Raw genomic sequence first — 18746 nt, forward strand, 5'->3', positions numbered from 1 at the left:
AATAACATTTTTGGGTTTTCAACCATGAACACCTTTTTTCATATCCTGAAGGTACACCCAAAATCTCCTGTCACACTGTCCCGAAATTGACTCCCAATGGACACACGAAGGGCAAAATGGACACATGAAGTCAACACGAAAATGAACCTTTGCAAGGTCCTTCGGCAAAATCTTTGACATGCCAAGATTTTGCCACCACTCCCGAAGTTGCTGCCGGAGCCTGAGAAACTCCACCGGTGGTCATACGATGGCTTAAGATGCCCTCACGAATGGCCCAATGTTGTTACGATCAGAGCCGAATTTGAAAATGTCCTTTATCGTGTGTCCATCGGGTGTCAATTTCGGGACGGTGTGACGCGGGCTTTAAGGACTTGGCCTAGATGACAGGCCCGCAGATCAGAGGATCTTGTTCTGCTCAATAACCCTTTTTCAAGTAGCTTCATACCAAGGCCTTCTTTACCCAGAATACTGATACTTACAATTATTCGTAAGGGCATCGGATTGTAAGGTATACTTTTGGGAGGACTTGATCTCATTGTTAAATCAATGTATTCAAACAGCCCTAATTATGTCGAACTGTGTTGAGTTGAAGAGGGATTAGGCTGCTTTTTTTCTCACCTTAAGATAGATGTGTAAAAGGTTTTGCAACAAATGAGAGCCTACAACGACTAAAAGATTATGAGGCTAAATTTCATCAATCTTAGAATAACACACGGAAATCAAAAGGTGATGGCTGGGATATCTCAATGATGGAAAGGATCTCACTTCCAGGAGGAGTATCAGAGAGACACAACTTCCTTGTGTTTTCCTCTGAGTCATTAAAGAGCTTTTGTGACATGCATATTAGAGCGGTAAAACACTTTGAAGTGCAACTGTCAGAATAAAAACAACGCAAGAGCAGTTGTGAGGCCCCCATAGAGACAGGTGCACTCACAGTTCAAGGTTGATTTTAAGAACCCTTGCGTTCAAATACGGTGACACGTTAGCGTCTATTGGGGTTACAGATGGGGTCCACAACTAGCAAACTACATTACAGTACATTACATTACATTGCATTTAGCTGACGCTTTTATCCAAAGCGACTTACAATAAGTACATTCGACCAGGAAGACACAACCTTGAAGAAAACAGAATCATATAAGTACATCAGGTTTCATAGAGCCAAACATTTCAAGTGCTACTCAACTGGCTTTAGGTAAGCCAGTCCTTTATTAGTATAAAAGTGCTTTGTTAATAAATCTATCGCTCGAAGTGGAGTCGAAAGAGATGAGTTTTCAGTTTGCGCCGGAAGATGTGCAAGCTATCTGCTGTCCTGATGTCAATGGGGAGCTCATTCCACCATCTTGGAGCCAGGATAGCAAACCCACATGTTTTTGCTGATGGGAACTTGGGTCCCCCTCGCAGCGAGGGTGCAGCGAGTCGTTTGGCTGATGCAGAGCGTAGTGCACGCGCTGGGGTGTACGGTTTAACCATGTCCTGGATGTAGGAAGGGCCAGATCCATTCGCAGCATGGTAAGCAAGTACCAGTGTTTTGAAGTGGATTCTAGCAGTTACCGGAAGCCAGTGAAGGGAGCGGAGGAGCGGAGTGGTGTGGGAGAATTTAGGAAGGTTGAAGACCAGACGAGCCGCTGCATTCTGGATGAGCTGCAGAGGTCGGATGGCACATGCAGGTAGACCAGCCAGGAGGGAGTTGCAGTAGTCTAGGCGTGAGATGACGAGAGCCTGGACCAGAACCTGAGTCGCTTTCTGTGTCAGCTGGGGACGTATCTTCCTGATGTTGTAAAGCGTGTATCTGCAGCAACGGGTTGTAGCAGCGATGTTTGCAGTGAAGGACAGGTTGTTATCTAGGGTCACACCCATATTCCTTGCAGTCTGAGTCGGGGAAACAACTGAGGTGCCGATGTTGATTGTTAGGTCAAGAGTGGGACAATCTTTTCCCGGAAGGAAGAGCAGCTCAGTCTTGTCAAGGTTGAGCTTGAGGTGATGAGCAGACATCCACTGAGAGATGTCAGCTAGACAAGCAGAGATGCGTGCGACGACCTGGGTCATGAATGTCTGGGAGCAAATTAATTGTATATGCTACACAAATATGGCCAGGATCCGTTGTCATTTCTGAATATTGGGTTGCAGATTAACATTTTCAAAAGCGGGGTTGGTTTAGCAGGAAACACTTGAAATAACTAAAGGATAAGTTAAAAAAGAAAGTACAAAGAAAGTGAGGTCATAGAACTATTTCTGCTAAAAAGTTAGCAACGATTGAGAGTCAGACCTAAACATTTCAGATGTGTGTATCTCAGGCTGCACTGTAACTTCAATTCATGTACCTTTTGTTATTCATGTTTTATTATCTTTGCTTTTAAATTACTGTTTTTAAATGCCATTGTATAATATCTTTCTTAATGCTCTTAATGTCTTTCATTATTGTAAAGCACTTTGAATTGCCTTGTGTTGAAAGGTGCTATATAAATACACTTGCCTTGCCTTGCCTTACCGTTATGTTGAATATGTATGAAAGGAATGAAATTAATGACACTTGCATTTCATTTGGATAAGGAAAGCTGCAAGGTCTTGGTATTAAGGATGCTACCTCAATGTCATGTCTAACACAATGTATTGAATCCATGCTTTTGTTGTCAAATTGCCTCTATAGCTATTCTATAGCTGTGTCAAATAGTTAACTTTGGCAATTTGTGTTGAACTGATAAGTTTTGATAAATATTAATGCTACGTATCATATACTGTACATGTCAAACTTTTGGATAATAACATGGGTAATCCTTCAAATTGGGGAAGTCTGCGATCAGATTAGAGGTGAACAGTGAAGTGCATTCTGGCACTTTATTGTAAACAGGCTTGTAAAGTGTGTGATTCTGATTAATAATCACACTGTTGTGTTCCGTGTATAGAGCTGTGTGTTTGTGGGAGCCCCCAGTGGCGAGTGATAATAGCGCAGCTTTATCTACAACAGGAAATAGTCATACAGGAAGTTGTGTCAGTCAGTTGGGAAATTACATGTGGCAGTCCAGTTTTTGTTAGCTCCACAATCTGGCTTCATCCATCTTCTGGAGACTCGTTAAGCGCATTGTCTGTAAGTAAATATGTTCGTCGAAACTATATTAATGTAGAACGGTGTTTATTTCATAATTTGATCGTATTTCTTACCTTTTATTATGCAATGTTAAACTGCATCTGCACCACTAGGCCTAAGCTAACGCCTCATGTCAATGACAATGTAACAGTATTCCGCTAGCGTATTAGCTCGTTGTTAGCTTAGCCTCTTTAGCATATTAGCTCGTTGTTAGCTTAGCCTCTTTAGCATATTAGCATTTAGCTAAACTCTTGTTTTCTCTTCAGTTATAACATAGATTTGTTAGTCTTCTAAGTTGTCTAACTAGTCTAGCATGACTATAGCATGGTAATTTATGTTGTGTTTCCGTATACCTGTCATGTATACTTATCCCATTGCAACTGTAAAACAATGTCTTTTTCTTGTGTGTTACAGTTTTACAATAAAGAATATAAGAATATTCAAGAGCTTCAGTAATCTCCAATTCAGAATCCCGTTCTCCTGGAATTATTCGAAGTTCATGTTTATGCTGACTGAATAGCTAGATTCCAGGAACATCTAGTGAGAACAGTACAGTAAAAAGACAGCATTACAACAAGCTCCACACATCGGAGAGCATCTACGTGGAACCTCAGCTATCTTAAACAACATTGAGCCACCTTTCACCTCAAGATGAGTCATGCAAGTTCCAAGACTGTCGGGGACAAAGCGGAACCTACGAACGACAAACTCAACGAGGAAACCCGGTCTCTACAAACCCGTTCAAGGGAAAGCGGTTCATCCCTCAGTTCAAATGCCATGCTTGCCGTCGCAAGAGCACGAGCAAAAGCCGAAGCAGCTGAAGCCAGAGCATCCTATACTCAGCGGGAGATAGCTTTAAAGGTTGAACAAGCCCGTATACAAGCTACACTTGAAGCACTTCAGGTAGAGAAAGAAAGGGACGCTGCTAAAGCCGAATTGGAAACCCTGGAAGCTGGCCTAGTTGAGAGTGATCTAAGATCTGCAGCCAAAAAACCTATCCCTCTCTCACCTCTAAAACGGCTGCAACATACGGAGGAATACGTGAAGGAGCAGTCACGTATTAAGTCATCACACCATTCCAATATGGACGAAGCCCCATTTCACACACCATATGTGACACGCCAATGGCAAACTGGACTTCCACGTGATGATCAAGGCAGCCTTCCCATCAAAAACAAGCATGGGGTCTCACACATAGGCGAACAGCCCTCCAATCAACACCAGTCTTCTACTCACCCACATGGGGCCTTCGGCATAAATCCACGTATTTCAGAGTACGACAGAACACCTACCAACCACGATCTTGCCAAGTGTCTGGCTCGCAACCAGCTCCTCACAACAGGCCTAAGCACCTTCGACGACAAACCAGAGAACTATTGGGCCTGGAAATCGTCTTTCAAGAGTGCCATTGCTGGATTAGACCTTACAGCAGGAGAAGAGCTGGACCTCCTCAGTAGATGGCTTGGCAGAGAGTCTTCAGAGCACGTTCGCAGGCTCAAAGCAGCGAACATCAGATGTCCGCCAGCTGGACTAAGTATGGCCTGGGAGAGGCTGGAAGAGACGTACGGCTCACCTGAAGCCATCGAGCGAGCTCTCTTCTCCAAATTAGAGCGTTTCCCAAAACTAACAAACAAAGAACCACAAAAGCTCCGTGAACTCGGAGATCTGTTGCTAGAGGTCAAAGCAGCAAAGCTGGATGGCTACCTACCTGGGCTAGCATACTTGGACACATCCAGGGGAGTTCATCCCATCGCCGAAAAGTTGCCCTATAATCTCCAGGAAAGGTGGATGTCATACGGGTCGAGATACAAACGTGATAACAACGTCAGCTTTCCTCCATTTCCTGTCTTTGTCGACTTCGTGCGCACAGAAGCTATGACACGTACAGATCCCAGCTTCAACTTTGCTGTTTCTCAAGCACCGTCAGAACCAAGAAAGGGCTCAGACAGGTTTACCAGAGCATCTGTATCCGTCAACAAGACAACTGTGTTCCCATCCAAGGAATACGGAGGTACAAATAAATCAGTTAACGACAACAAGCTCTGTCCCATACATGGGAAGCCTCATCCGCTGAAAAAGTGCAGAAGCTTCAGGGAGAAGACCATCGAGGATCGCAAACAATTCCTGAAAGATCACTCCATATGCTTTAGATGCTGTTCATCCACAGAACATCTCGCAAGAGACTGCAAAGCGGAAGTACAATGCGGAGAATGCCAGAGTGATCGTCATCCGTCAGCCCTCCATCCGGGTCCCCCCCAATGGACATCCAGGCCCTTCACCTCTTCTCCAGAGCATGGCGGGGAGGAGGACAAGGTCACCGAAGACGTCACCGCTAAGTGCACGGAGGTATGTGGAAGAGGAGTTAGCGCAAGAGCATGCTCAAAGATATGTCTCGTCAGTGTTTACCCTGAGGGGCACCATGAGAAATCAACGAAAGTCTATGCTATACTCGACGAGCAAAGCAACAAATCTCTGGCGAGGTCAGAGTTCTTCAGTGTCTTTAACATCCAAGGTGGTGAATTTCCATACACGCTGAAAACATGCGCAGGGCTCAAAGAGACAACTGGACGAAGGGCCCATGGTTACGTTATAGAGTCAATCGACCAGAAGATCAGTCTTCGTCTCCCTACACTCATTGAATGTAACCAGATCCCCAACAACCGTTCAGAGATTCCAACCCCTGATGCAGCTTTGCACCACAATCACCTGAGGAAGATGGCGGACGAGATACCATCCCTTGATCCGCAAGCAGAAATACTCTTGTTGCTTGGCAGGGACATCCTTAGAGTCCATAAAATCAGGAAGCAAATCAACGGGCCACACAATGCTCCATTCGCCCAGAAGTTGGACCTTGGTTGGGTCGTAATCGGCGACGTCTGCCTAGGAGGGGCTCACAAGCCATCTGTAGTGAGCACGCTCAAGACTGCCATCTTGGAAAATGGCCGCCCAAGCTACCTGCAGCCCTGTGGCAGTCAAGTGCAAGTAAAAGAAAGATTTGGTCACGACACTATGCACCAAGCTTTCCCAGTGACTTCTTCAGACAGTTCACCCTCAACAATAGATGAAGAGAATCTGGGTCAATTCATCTTTCGTCGCACTCCCAGCGACCACAAACTCGCCCCCTCAATAGACGACACAAGGTTTCTCCGCATCATGGACAGTGAGGTCCATCAAGACAACTCCAACAGCTGGGTTGCTCCCTTGCCCTTTAAGACACCCAGACAAAGGCTACCAAACAACAGAGACTGTGCCTATAATCGTCTAATCTCACTCCGTCGGACCTTAGAGAAACGTCCCCAGATGAAGACACACTTCCTGGAATTTATTGAGAAATTGTTCAAGAACGAACACGCAGAGGTAGCTCCTCCACTGCAGGAAGGCCAAGAAGTCTGGTATCTCCCCTCCTTTGGAGTCTATCATCCGAAGAAGCCGGAGCAGATTCGAGTTGTCTTCGACTCTAGTGCAGCCTATCAGGGCGTCTCACTCAACAACGTGCTTCTCCGAGGCCCAGACCTGAACAACACCCTCATTGGTGTACTCATGAGGTTCAGAAAAGATCTCGTCGCAATAACAGCTGACGTCCAGCACATGTTTCACTGTTTCGTCGTGAAAAAAGAGCATAGAGATTTTCTGCGTTTCCTGTGGTATCGCAATAACGATCTCGACAGCGACATCGTGGAGTACAGAATGCGTGTCCACGTCTTTGGAAACAGCCCTTCCCCAGCCGTTGCCATCTATGGGTTGAGGAGAGCAGCGAGAGAAGAAGAAAACGACTTCGGCGGCGATGCAAGAAGGTTGGTCGAAAGAGAGTTCTACGTTGACGACTTGTTAAAGTCCTGCCCCACTGAGGGAGAAGCTATCAGTGTCCTCAAGCGAGCTCAAGAAATGCTCGCCGTTTCCAACCTTCGGTTGCATAAAGTGGCCTCTAACCGACAAGCCGTCATCGATGCTTTCAGCCCAGAAGATCGGGCCAAAGACATCCAAGAGCGCAATCTTTTCAGCGACGATATGCCACTGCAACGGACTCTAGGAGTGACATGGAGCATAACAGCAGATACGTTCATGTTCCAAGTTGCTGCTGAACAGAAACCCTTCACCCGGCGAGGAGTGCTTTCAACCGTGAATAGTATTTACGACCCCCTTGGTTTCCTTACCCCAGTAACTATACAGGGAAGGCTACTCCTCAGAGAACTCTCCATACAAGCTGAAGAATGGGATTCTCCCCTTCCAAAAGGCATGGAAGTAGATTGGGACAGATGGAGGGAGTCTCTTCAAGACCTTAAAGATCTCAAAATACCAAGAGCCTACACGACTATCTCAAGCCCTAATGCTCAGCGCAGAGAACTATGCATCTTTGCGGACGCATCAGTGAAGGCAGTTTCAGCTGTGGCATACTTGAAAGTAACCAACAATGATGGACGAGTAGAAGTCGGCTTCGTCTTTGGAAAGGCCAGACTAGCTCCAAAACCAGACCTTTCTATACCTCGGTTGGAGCTTTGTGCGGCAGTTCTCGCTGTCGAGATGGCCGACATGATAGTGGAAGAAATGGATCTGAAGTTTGACAGCATCGAGTACTACACAGACAGTAAGGTGGTACTTGGCTACATCCATAATCAATCCAGGAGGTTCTACGTTTACGTGAACAACAGAGTTCAGCAAATCCGTCAGTCCTCAGCTCCAGAACAGTGGCAGTATGTGTCCACCGATCATAACCCAGCAGACCATGGGACTCGATCCGTGCCAGCGTCACTTCTGGGAAGTACAACATGGCTCACCGGGCCAGCCTTTCTCCGGAACCCGTCTTCACCAAAACCAGAACGTCAAGAGATCTATGACCTAGTTGACTCCATCTCAGATTCCGAGGTTCGCCCACAAGTTGTTGTTAACATCACTAACATCAAAAAGGACACTTTGAACACAGCACGCTTTGAGCGCTTCTCTGACTTTGACACTCTCATCAAGGCAGTAGGACACTTAGTCCACATCGCTTCGTCTTTCTCCCAAGCTAGACAGGTGGACACCTGTCACGGGTGGCACATCTGCCACAAGGGGCTTTCCAATGGGGAGACGGAGAAAGCTAAGATACTGGTGATTAAAAGTGTGCAACGTGAGTGCTACGCAGAAGAGTTCAGGTGTATCGAAACGTCAGGCAACCTTCCTATCAACAGCAGTCTGCAGAAACTACATCCCTTTGTCGACAGCACTGGAATACTCAGAGTGGGAGGTCGCATCAAAGAGTCTCAGTTAAGCACAGACGAAACCAACCCCATCATTATTCCAGGCCATCACCATCTAGGAACCCTCATTGTTCGTCATCACCACCATGCTGTGAAACACCAAGGCAGGCATTTTACAGAGGGCGCCGTCAGAGCATCTGGAATCTGGCTGGTGAGAGCTAAACGAAGCATCAGTAGTCTGCTCTCCAAATGCGTGACCTGCAGAAGACTTCGAGGGAAAACAGAGCACCAACAGATGGCAGATCTGCCAGCCGAGCGGCTACAGGCAGCACCACCCTTTTCATATGTGGGAGTAGATGTATTCGGGCCTTGGGAGGTGGTCTCTCGCCGTACCAGAGGAGGGCAAGTCAACAGTAAACGCTGGGCAGTGTTGTTTTCATGTATGTGTACACGAGCCGTGCACATCGAAATCATCGAAGCCATGAGTGCTAGCAGCTTCATTAATGCACTCAGAAGGTTTTTCGCTATCAGAGGGCCCGCAAAGCAGCTGCGCTCAGATTGTGGGACCAATTTCATTGGCGCATGCAGAGAGCTCGGAATGGATGGATCCCTCCCTGACCCGCATGGCGTGGAGAAGTTTCTGGAGGCACAGAAATGCATCTGGGTTTTCAATCCCCCTCATTCATCTCACATGGGCGGTGTATGGGAGAGGATGATCGGGATCGCTCGTCGTATCCTGGACTGCATGCTTCTGGAAGATAAGTCACGCCTAACTCATGAGGTCTTGACGACCCTAATGGCCGAGGTCAGTGCTATTATGAACGCAAGGCCTCTGATTCCTGTATCTTCCGATCCAGAAGCTCCCGTTATCCTCTCTCCTCTGATGCTCCTGACTCAGAAAGTCGGCGCTCCTCCACCTCCACCAAGCGACTTCAAGAAAGGAGAGCTTCTCAAGGCAGAATGGAAGCGTGTCCAAAGTCTGGCGAACACCTTTTGGACTAGGTGGCGCCGAGAGTATTTGAGCACCCTGCAAGTCCGGCATAAATGGGTAAACAAGAGGCCTAATCTCAAGCAAGGAGATGTAGTCTTAATGAAAGATGCTCAAGCAAAGAGAAACGACTGGCCCACTGCAGTCGTCACAAAGGCTTTTCCGAGCCAGGATGGACTGGTGAGGAAAGTAGACGTGCGAGTGATCAAGGAGGGCAAGCCGAAGGTTTACTCCAGACCTGCGACGGAAGTGGTCCTTCTCCTGTCTCCAGAGGACTCTCAAGATTAAAGTAGTTGTAGAAATGTGAGGTCCTGTCTCCAAAACCTCAAGCGGGGAGTGTTGTGTTCCGTGTATAGAGCTGTGTGTTTGTGGGAGCCCCCAGTGGCGAGTGATAATAGCGCAGCTTTATCTACAACAGGAAATAGTCATACAGGAAGTTGTGTCAGTCAGTTGGGAAATTACATGTGGCAGTCCAGTTTTTGTTAGCTCCACAATCTGGCTTCATCCATCTTCTGGAGACTCGTTAAGCGCATTGTCTGTAAGTAAATATGTTCGTCGAAACTATATTAATGTAGAACGGTGTTTATTTCATAATTTGATCGTATTTCTTACCTTTTATTATGCAATGTTAAACTGCATCTGCACCACTAGGCCTAAGCTAACGCCTCATGTCAATGACAATGTAACAGTATTCCGCTAGCGTATTAGCTCGTTGTTAGCTTAGCCTCTTTAGCATATTAGCTCGTTGTTAGCTTAGCCTCTTTAGCATATTAGCATTTAGCTAAACTCTTGTTTTCTCTTCAGTTATAACATAGATTTGTTAGTCTTCTAAGTTGTCTAACTAGTCTAGCATGACTATAGCATGGTAATTTATGTTGTGTTTCCGTATACCTGTCATGTATACTTATCCCATTGCAACTGTAAAACAATGTCTTTTTCTTGTGTGTTACAGTTTTACAATAAAGAATATAAGAATATTCAAGAGCTTCAGTAATCTCCAATTCAGAATCCCGTTCTCCTGGAATTATTCGAAGTTCATGTTTATGCTGACTGAATAGCTAGATTCCAGGAACATCTAGTGAGAACAGTACACACACCCTTAATTTTCACCTTGCTATTTTAATAGGAAATAACTGCATGTTCCAAACACGAGCCACGCTTCTGGCAGAAAAAACATGTCATATTTATAACTGCAGTTAAGGCAGCTCTCCAATAATGACTGAAATAAACAATATTCTAGATCAGTGACGAATGCCTTTGTTTATTTAGAATCCATATGTCTCTTGGCAAGACACCAAGGCAGAGATCTAAGCGCTAATTACATTGTGTTAATTACATTAGACACATTGATTCCAATAACAAGTTAAACACACATTTTGTTAATTAATTTTGTGGTTGTAAAGTACAAAATGGGAACAAAATAATGCAAGAAGCTCTTTGTAGATCCGTAAATAGTGTGTGCCAAATGAGATGAGAGCTGTCTCCATAGGCTTTATATTTTATTAACCAGGTGAAAAAATCCATATTTTATAACAATTTTCACTCACTTCTGCTATTGGGAGGCATTTTTCAATTTCACACGAAAGATAATTTCATTTAATTTCATTTGTATTTGTCCCGCTCATGGTACGCAAAACCAAATGTACAATAATTGCCACAAAACATGACTCTACCATTGAGCGAAAAGGAGCAGGGAGAAGAATAAAATCTTATGTGACCTGCCCCTTTCTAAAAAAAACAAATAAATACAAATAGATGGTCTGCCCTTCATAATAATATTTTTTTTTTTTTTTGTCACAGCCAAACATAACAGTATCTTAGGATACTAAGAGAAACACACAAAAACAAATACTTATTTCCCACTTGACGGTTAACGGAAAGAAACAAAACAACACCAAAACATCACATGTATAAGGAAAAGAAAAGTGCAACACCCTCATCTGAGTCCTACTGGAGAAGAAGGTGGAAAGCGACGCATGATGATAACAATAACAACAATAACAATGGCAATGGGACCCGCAAATACAGAGGAGACATCACATCAAAGACATCAAAAACATGAAGGACCAGAGTACATAGACTTATTCACATTCTGCTTCATATAGTCCCATCTTTCTTAATTTATACAACTTCTTTGACTGATAAATACATATACAATTCTTTAGATCCTTGTGTTGAGAATTCCACAATTGTACACCAACTACCGAAATACACATTTGTTTAAGAGTAGTCCTTGCATATGGATGCTTAAAATTGAATTTCCTTCTGTGGTCTTCCTTGTCTGATCCAAAAACAACTGTTGTAAACATGCTGGTAACATTCTGCTTTTTGCCCTGTGCATTACTGATGATGTCTGCAGCTCAGCTATGTCCTTGAGTTTCAAGAGTCCTGACTTGAAAAACAGTCTGTTGGTGTGTTCTCTTGAGTCAGCTTTATGAATTATTCGTACTGCCCTTTTCTGTAATATTGACAATGGCTTTATGTTGCTCATGTACGTGTTGCCCCAAACTTCTATACAATAAATGAAAAATGGCAAAATGAGTGAACAGTACAACATCCTCAATGCCTTGTAATCTAGCAAATACTTTGCCTTGTTTAGAACAGAAATATTCCAAGACACTTTCGTTTTAACATGTGCTATGTGTGATTTCCATGTCAGGTTTACATCCAGCGTCACACCTAAGAATCGAAATTCAGAAACCCTTTCAATAAAAACTCCATCAATGGACAGTGAAATGTTTTCATCTTTTTTTCTATTAGCAAAAACCATAAACTTCGTTTTATTCAAATTTAGGGTTAACTTATTTTCATCAAACCATCTTTTAAGTTTGACCATTTCATGTCCAATACACTTTGCTAAAATGTTTAAATCATCTCCTGAACAAAATACATTTGTGTCGTCTGCAAACAACACAAATTGCAATAATGTTGACGTTTCACATGTCATTGATGTACAAAATAAAAAGTTTAGGCCCTAAAACCGAGCCCTGCGGGACACCACATTCTATGTTCATACACTCCGATGTACTACCAGCAAATTCTACATATTGTTGTCTGTTATCTAAATAACTTTTTAACCAATCTAGAACTACTCCTCTCACTCCGTATCTATGTAATTTCGAAATTATAACTGTCAACTTATTTGTATATGCCTTGTATTGCTTTTCAATTGTCTTTGTCCTAAATTTTCTGAAGTCTCTATAAAGGTTATTTTTCTTCTTGCAAGCATTTTGTAAGCCGTTGGTTATCCAAGGCTTTTGATGATAAGTACCTTTTATATGTACGGAGTACAGTGGGACAATGTTTGTCATACAGTGATATAGATTTTTAGGAAGGACTCATATGCAGCATTTACATCTTCTACATAAACCCCTCTCCACTCTTCCTTTAAGAGGTCACTCCTAAATGTGTCTTTTGCTTCAGCAGTCCTTACCCTGACATATCTACTGCGAGTCTCTTCCTTCTTTTTCTTTAATTGCCAATCATATGCTACAAATACAGGTAAATGGTCGCTTATGTCATTTATTATTAGCCCACTCTTAGCACTGTTTTCCATGACATTTGTAAAGATATTGTCGATCAATTTGCACAAGTTGATGTTATTCTACTGGGCTTAGTGATTAGAGGATAAAGCCCCCTGCTGTACAATGCATCCAGGAAATCAGAAGTTGTTTTGTGTTTAGAATCGATACATTTAGAAGATCGATGTTAAAATCCCCACAAATAATACATGTTTTATTTTCATTTAGGCCATCCATTAATACTCCTAAACTATCTTTAAAAAGCTCTACATTTTATCCTGGTGCTCTATATGCACAAGTCACAACAACATTTATCTTCCTTTCCATTTCAATTTCTATAGTTATGCATTCCATTAAATCATCAGTCACAATTGACATTTTTTCAACCAGTGTGCATTTTAGGACGCTGTCCACATAAAGAGCCACACCCCCTCCTCTCTTATTGGTTCTGTTGATATGGTGTAGCACGTAACCCTCAATTTGGAAATCAGTGACTTCGTCTTTATTTAGCCAAGTCTCCGATATGGCTATTACTTTGAATTTACTTTTAAATGTATGTAGGTATTCAGTGATCTTATTAAAGTTTGCATACAGACTCCTGCAGTTGAAATGTATTAAAGGAATGGTATGCTCATGACACTCATTTTTAAATAATTATCATCCGATAAAACAGACCAGTCTCTGCCAATCTTTCTTTTTTTTTTTTTTAATCCGATGACATTATCAGTGATTTTAAACTGATTAATTACCGAAATAACATCAACACTGTGGGCGGCGCCATTTTACCGGACGTGACGTAAACCATGCGTTTGGTTTCGAGGACACGTTGATGTTCACGTTATTTACTGTAGTTACTCTCTTCAAATATGCCTCATTGTATCGCGAAACATTGCCACAATTCTGATAGGAACAATCCACGGAATGCTCGGTTCTATCTGTTGCCAAAAGGTAAGCGTAGGAAGTACGTTCGGAGGCAGTGGCTAGCGAAATGTGGCCGGCCCGAACCGAAAGATCCACAGGCGCATGTATGCAGCGAACATTTCAAGTTTCCGGACGACTACTCTGAGAGTATGATAAAACATAACATGGGATTTATTGAACAACCATTACTTAATGGAGATGCAGTACCATCGGTCTTTCTGGTGTCATCACCGACCAGGACACCAGTTCGGCCAGTTGAGAAATCGCCTTCTGCAAGTGTGAAGCGACGGAGGACCAGAAGTAGTGCTCGGAGTAAGAATAAGGTATGTTATGGCGCATTTCCATTGCAGCGGGTAGCCCCGTTTAAACGTCCTTTATCGTCCAGGCCAGGCCAGTTTTTGGTGGCCTTTCCATATAGCGTAGTACCGGCTAGTGGGTATTTCCCCCCAGTTTTTCCGGCCCCATAAAATCGTGGTTCTAGGGCCAGGGACAACGAGGCTGAGTATGCTAAACTAGAGAGGGAATCGCTAGCAAGGGTGGTACTACATGCATACATATCTAGTAATCAAAATCATTGTATCTACTAAGTAGGCTCGAACCTGTATGGCTGAATTCCCCCTTCCAATCTCTTCATATTGCTCAAAACTTCGCCATGTTTTCGTGTGTTTACAAAGTGAACGCATGGATGACGTCACGACCATCACGTGACTACTGAAAATGGGCAAAATGGCAGCGGCCTGACGGAATATACAGGTTTTGATAAAAAAGAGCTATACAATCATTATTTACCGGGGAATATCGCTGACTTCTTCAGGGTATGGTTTAAACATCATGTTTAACTAAATACTGAAGTTTTGATTAATTATCTAATGAGTGGAGCATTCCTTTAAAGAACATTTATTTTCAAGTCCAACATTGTCATTAAATTGATCATCGGTATAATATTTACACGAGTCACTTATATGATTAAACACATGATTCTCTGAATCGACATCATAATCAAAATTGTACATGTTATACTCTGTGTTGTCAAATCTGGAAAATATTCCGAGTGGCTCAGTCATTTATGTGTTGTTATTGTTTTCCATGTACGTCTGCAAGGAGTTAACTCCCTCCACACGTTCATTCCTTTGCTCTTTCATGCCGATCAAGCGAGTCAATTAATGTCTTTACGTCCGACATCAGCTCACATCCTGGGGTTCTCCGGTTCCTGGAGCGGTGTGTCTGCCATCCTGAAGCCTGAAGAGTAGACTCCAAGTCCGGTTCTCCTGCTGGACTCTCCATGTTGACACCATACTCCAGTAGACCCTGTGCCGCATCTTGTGGGTTGTTAAACACCCTGACTTTTCCGTTTTTCTCGAATAATTTCAGTTTAGCAGGGAACAGAATGCGGGATTTGATGTTTCTTTCCTGGAGCTGCTTCCTTACTTGTCTGTATTTTGCGCGCTCCTTGAACACTTGGGTGGTGAAGTCCTCATCAAAGAAAATCTTGCAATCTTTCACCCTAATGTCCTTCTTTGCCCAGGCGGCTTGTAGCACCCTTTGCCTCACGTTGTAGTTTTGGGAGTGGACTATTATTGATCGGGGACGGTCGCTGTGCCCAGTGAGATGCCCCGTTGCCCGGTGCGCTCTCTCAATGGGAATTTCGCTGCTCACATCCAGTTTCTCGCGTATTAAGTTTTCCACAAAGTCCATCATGCTATTTCCCTCACATTTTTCGGGCACTGAATAAATCCTCAGGTTGTTCCGTCGTTCCCGGCCTTCAAGTTCCTCACATTTATTTTCCAGTTGCTTTTGCATGCGTAAACTGTGAAGGAGTAATTTTGTCATACCGATTTCACGGTCTTCATTTTCTACGATTCTTAATTCTGCTGCATCTGCTCTTATTTTCAGCTCTCCGAAGTCGTTTATTTCCTCCTTCAATACTCCAAAATTCCCAGCAGTTTCTATGCGGAATTCTCTGATTTATTTTAATATTTCAGAGAGGCCTTCCCCTCCCTCCTCAGGTCTATTTGCCTCAGGCGGATTCATTGTGCCGGCCTGTTTCTGTTTTTCTTTCTGGCTGAAACGTGTTGACATTTCCCTTTCCTTTTTCTTTACCTTCTGTAAGAAAAAAAGTATTTGCGCAGTCAACCCGCCCTTTTGTTACACTCTCAGTTCCCGGCTTCCTACAAAATAACTCAATTGTTTGCAGCGTGTTTTCACCTCCGCACCAGCTAAGCAGCCCTAGCTGAGTCCTACTGGAGCAGTCATAATGTTGATATTGATAGACTTTCAAGTGTTTTTTAAGGTCCTGATTAGCTGAAACATATGACTTAAGAGTTTATGTAGGGGTTATTGAAATTCAGGGGCCCATTTAGCTAAATCTGCACAATGAGGTAATTTCGATTATTATTAACATCCAATAGTTTCAACCCATGCATACGCCTTGCAGGAATCATACTTATCTGCAATTTGCAAGCAGAAATCAAATGTGAAACGTGACACAGCCAGCACTCGCTTGTAAGTACTGCTTGCAAATTGCTTAGGTGAAATGGGCCCCTATTAGCCGTTGTGAAATGTTACAATTGACAAGCATATTGTTATTATTATAAAAATTGTATTGACTGTTTCCAGTGCACTCACCCCTCACAAATGCTGTTTTCTATGTGAACATATTTGCAAAACAGCCCATGTGTCAGTGTGACCAATTTAATAATCCACCATAACAATCGAAATCGATGTTACTCTTTATGGATGTGAAGTATGAAACATGTTGTTCAGAGGAAAACCCTTTGGGGATGAAAGATATGTGAAAATATGTAAAAAGCTGCAACAACTGTTAAGACAAACAAAGTCGTAACGTTATGCAAATGTATGTTCACATTTAGATTTGTCTTCTGTTACTCACCGTCTGGTATGTTAATATGAATTTTATCATGTGGCCCACCGGCATGTTCTGGGTAAGGAATTCTCTTTGGCTGGGCAGGGCTGGCTGGTAGTGGATCTTTGCTGTGGGGAAAACAAGAGTACACCATGAATCTCAAAAACAAAAAGCTCCTCTCAGTCTCCTTTAATCCATCTTCCCTCTTCTCACCTGGTTAACTTTACACTATAACATTCCAGACAAATCGATGCTTTATTTTTAGAGACCTAATAAAAGAGGGAAATTGAAATAAGTGAAGAACGATGGAACACTTGAGCTAATCCCTCTATTGATCAGGATTGTTTTTTTCTTGAAACATTGACTTGCATTAATGGCAAAGAAATCCCCATGACCTAATGCTACTCTGGCTGTGGCTCGGCTGCAGGGAACTAATCGCGTGTCTTATATCTGTAAAAGCTCTATCTGACTGATGTGAGAGCAGTCAAGTGTCTTCATCAGTACCGTTAGAGGTACTGTAAGTCGTGCATGCAAAGGAGCCAAACCGTTTCTCGCTCTGGCAAGTGGAGCGACATCTGGCCAGAAGCCAGGCTTTTAACAAATGACCCAGTGGAAGATGGGAAACATTATTTAGAAACTGTCAAGGGCCCGTCAGCAACCTCAAAATAATGCCCTTAATGCTAAACAAAATTGATGAGCCCAGAGCCATAACATTGAAAATCACTGACATGATAAGTGGCTCCAAACTAATTTGACATGGCCACTTACAGTAGACGTCTGAATGACAGCAGTGTACACATGACTTAAGACCTGTCAATGGGTGTCATAACTATAAAGCGACTTGTTTTGACACCAAAGCTGAAAGCAGGAAATGCCTTCCACCTCATTATTTGCTATACGTGTTGATGGCTAAATTAAAAGTTTTCTAGCATCTTACTCATTTGAAAGCTAGAGTGCAATACACTGTGCACACATCTGCTGTGACACTTTAGTGGAACTCAGCATCACAGTTAAAAGGAGATGACAATAATAAACAGGTTCAACATAATGGCAGTTTGTATAAATACGATCAAGCATATCAGTCTGATACCCTGAGCTCCAAAGGCGGCTTTATGATAAAAAAGTGACACATCATCACTGCCTGTAAACAGACATCAGTGACAAGGCGGACTATTGTCATGCATTCTTTCTGGCATCTAGCAATTTCTACAGAGTTTGACTTTGCTCTCGAAGCAGCCACAGGATAAATACTGAGGATGTATTCTCTCAATAGAAGTGGAAGAAGCACTTTAAAAAATGACAAAATCATCAACATCAGTCCAGAGTTTGATGCTATGTCGGCATTCATTCGAACCGAGCACACAAAGGATACACACTTTGTTTGATACTGGCAACAGACAAAATGTCAGAATTCTCCAAAAATCTAACTTGGAAAAGGTTGAGGAGAAGCATATTAAATGTAACCCATGGTATTGATTCAGAAGTTGATCTAACGCTTTGATCCAGACTAAAATATGAATTCCTGCTGCTCTGTCAATCCCTGACTCTTCGTGTTTGTCTTTGAGTGAAAAAAGTTTGACGGATATGTTTTGCTGTGGGTTATAGGGTTAGGGTCCATGGTGCCAAGTTGACAATCCTGCTAACTTTATTAATCTATTTGCATTTACACTAGTGTCACTATAATTTATAAATGTAATGTATTATTATTATTATTATTATTATAATGTCGAAAATAGTGTTGTTAAAATATCTGAACCAACTGTGGGAGAGATTGACAGGACATTTGATATGCCCATGTCTCCTTCAGGATAAATTGAAATTACTTCAGTCGCCCACTGACTTCACCTCCAGGGCAAATCGGCTAAAAATGTTTGTATTACCTGCAAATCATTCCTATCATCTTCAGATTAAGCATGCTAAAATGCTTAATATAATTAAACATGGAGGTGTTGATGTTGGTAATTAGCTCAATCCACCACTTTTCCGCAGAACCACATTTTAACACACACGATCAGAACCTGCTAACACTCCCAGATCGATGGACAGGTCTTTGGATATGCAGACTAATGCTGCAATAACTAAATGGACGGTATTATTGTTATGTGATGCATCTTACTTCACTTGGATATTTTTATTATGCAGAGTTAGACACATTTTGCTTGAATTACTACCTCTAGTTATTTAATCA

The 18746-nt window shown here is 42.8% G+C and overlaps 2 protein-coding genes across 3 annotated transcripts in view; one reads left to right on the forward strand and one right to left on the reverse strand.

The window, feature by feature from the left end:
* Positions 1 to 18746, reverse strand: part of si:ch211-127i16.2 (probable flavin-containing monoamine oxidase A) — a 65304-nt gene that overhangs the window by 22830 nt on the left and 23728 nt on the right. Inside the window, exon 8 of the mRNA XM_034229495.1 lies at positions 16586 to 16686. Within this exon, the coding sequence (XP_034085386.1) occupies positions 16586 to 16686 (101 nt within the window). The remainder of the gene's footprint in view (positions 1 to 16585; positions 16687 to 18746) is intronic.
* LOC117554903 lies at positions 2904 to 10344 on the forward strand. Of its 2 annotated transcripts, XR_004570333.1 has the most exons (3): positions 2904 to 3088; positions 3503 to 9791; positions 10206 to 10344. XR_004570333.1 is itself a non-coding variant. In XM_034229494.1 (2 exons), the coding sequence occupies exon 2, from the start codon at positions 3740 to 3742 to the stop codon at positions 9539 to 9541; it is 5802 nt and encodes a 1933-aa protein (XP_034085385.1). In that variant the 5' UTR covers positions 2904 to 3088; positions 3503 to 3739; the 3' UTR covers positions 9542 to 10051. The 2 variants fall into 2 exon arrangements, 1 of the variants encoding a protein (XP_034085385.1); XM_034229494.1 differs by lacking the exon at positions 10206 to 10344 and having other exon boundaries at positions 3503 to 10051.

The sequence above is a fragment of the Gymnodraco acuticeps genome, unplaced genomic scaffold (assembly GCF_902827175.1).
Source record: "Gymnodraco acuticeps unplaced genomic scaffold, fGymAcu1.1, whole genome shotgun sequence".
In the NCBI taxonomy this organism is placed as follows: Eukaryota; Metazoa; Chordata; class Actinopteri; order Perciformes; family Bathydraconidae; genus Gymnodraco; species Gymnodraco acuticeps.

Coding starts and splice junctions, on each gene's coding strand:
- LOC117554903 (XM_034229494.1), top strand. CDS start 3,740: ATGAGTCATGCAAGTTCCAAGACTGTCGGGGACAAAGCGGAACCTACG.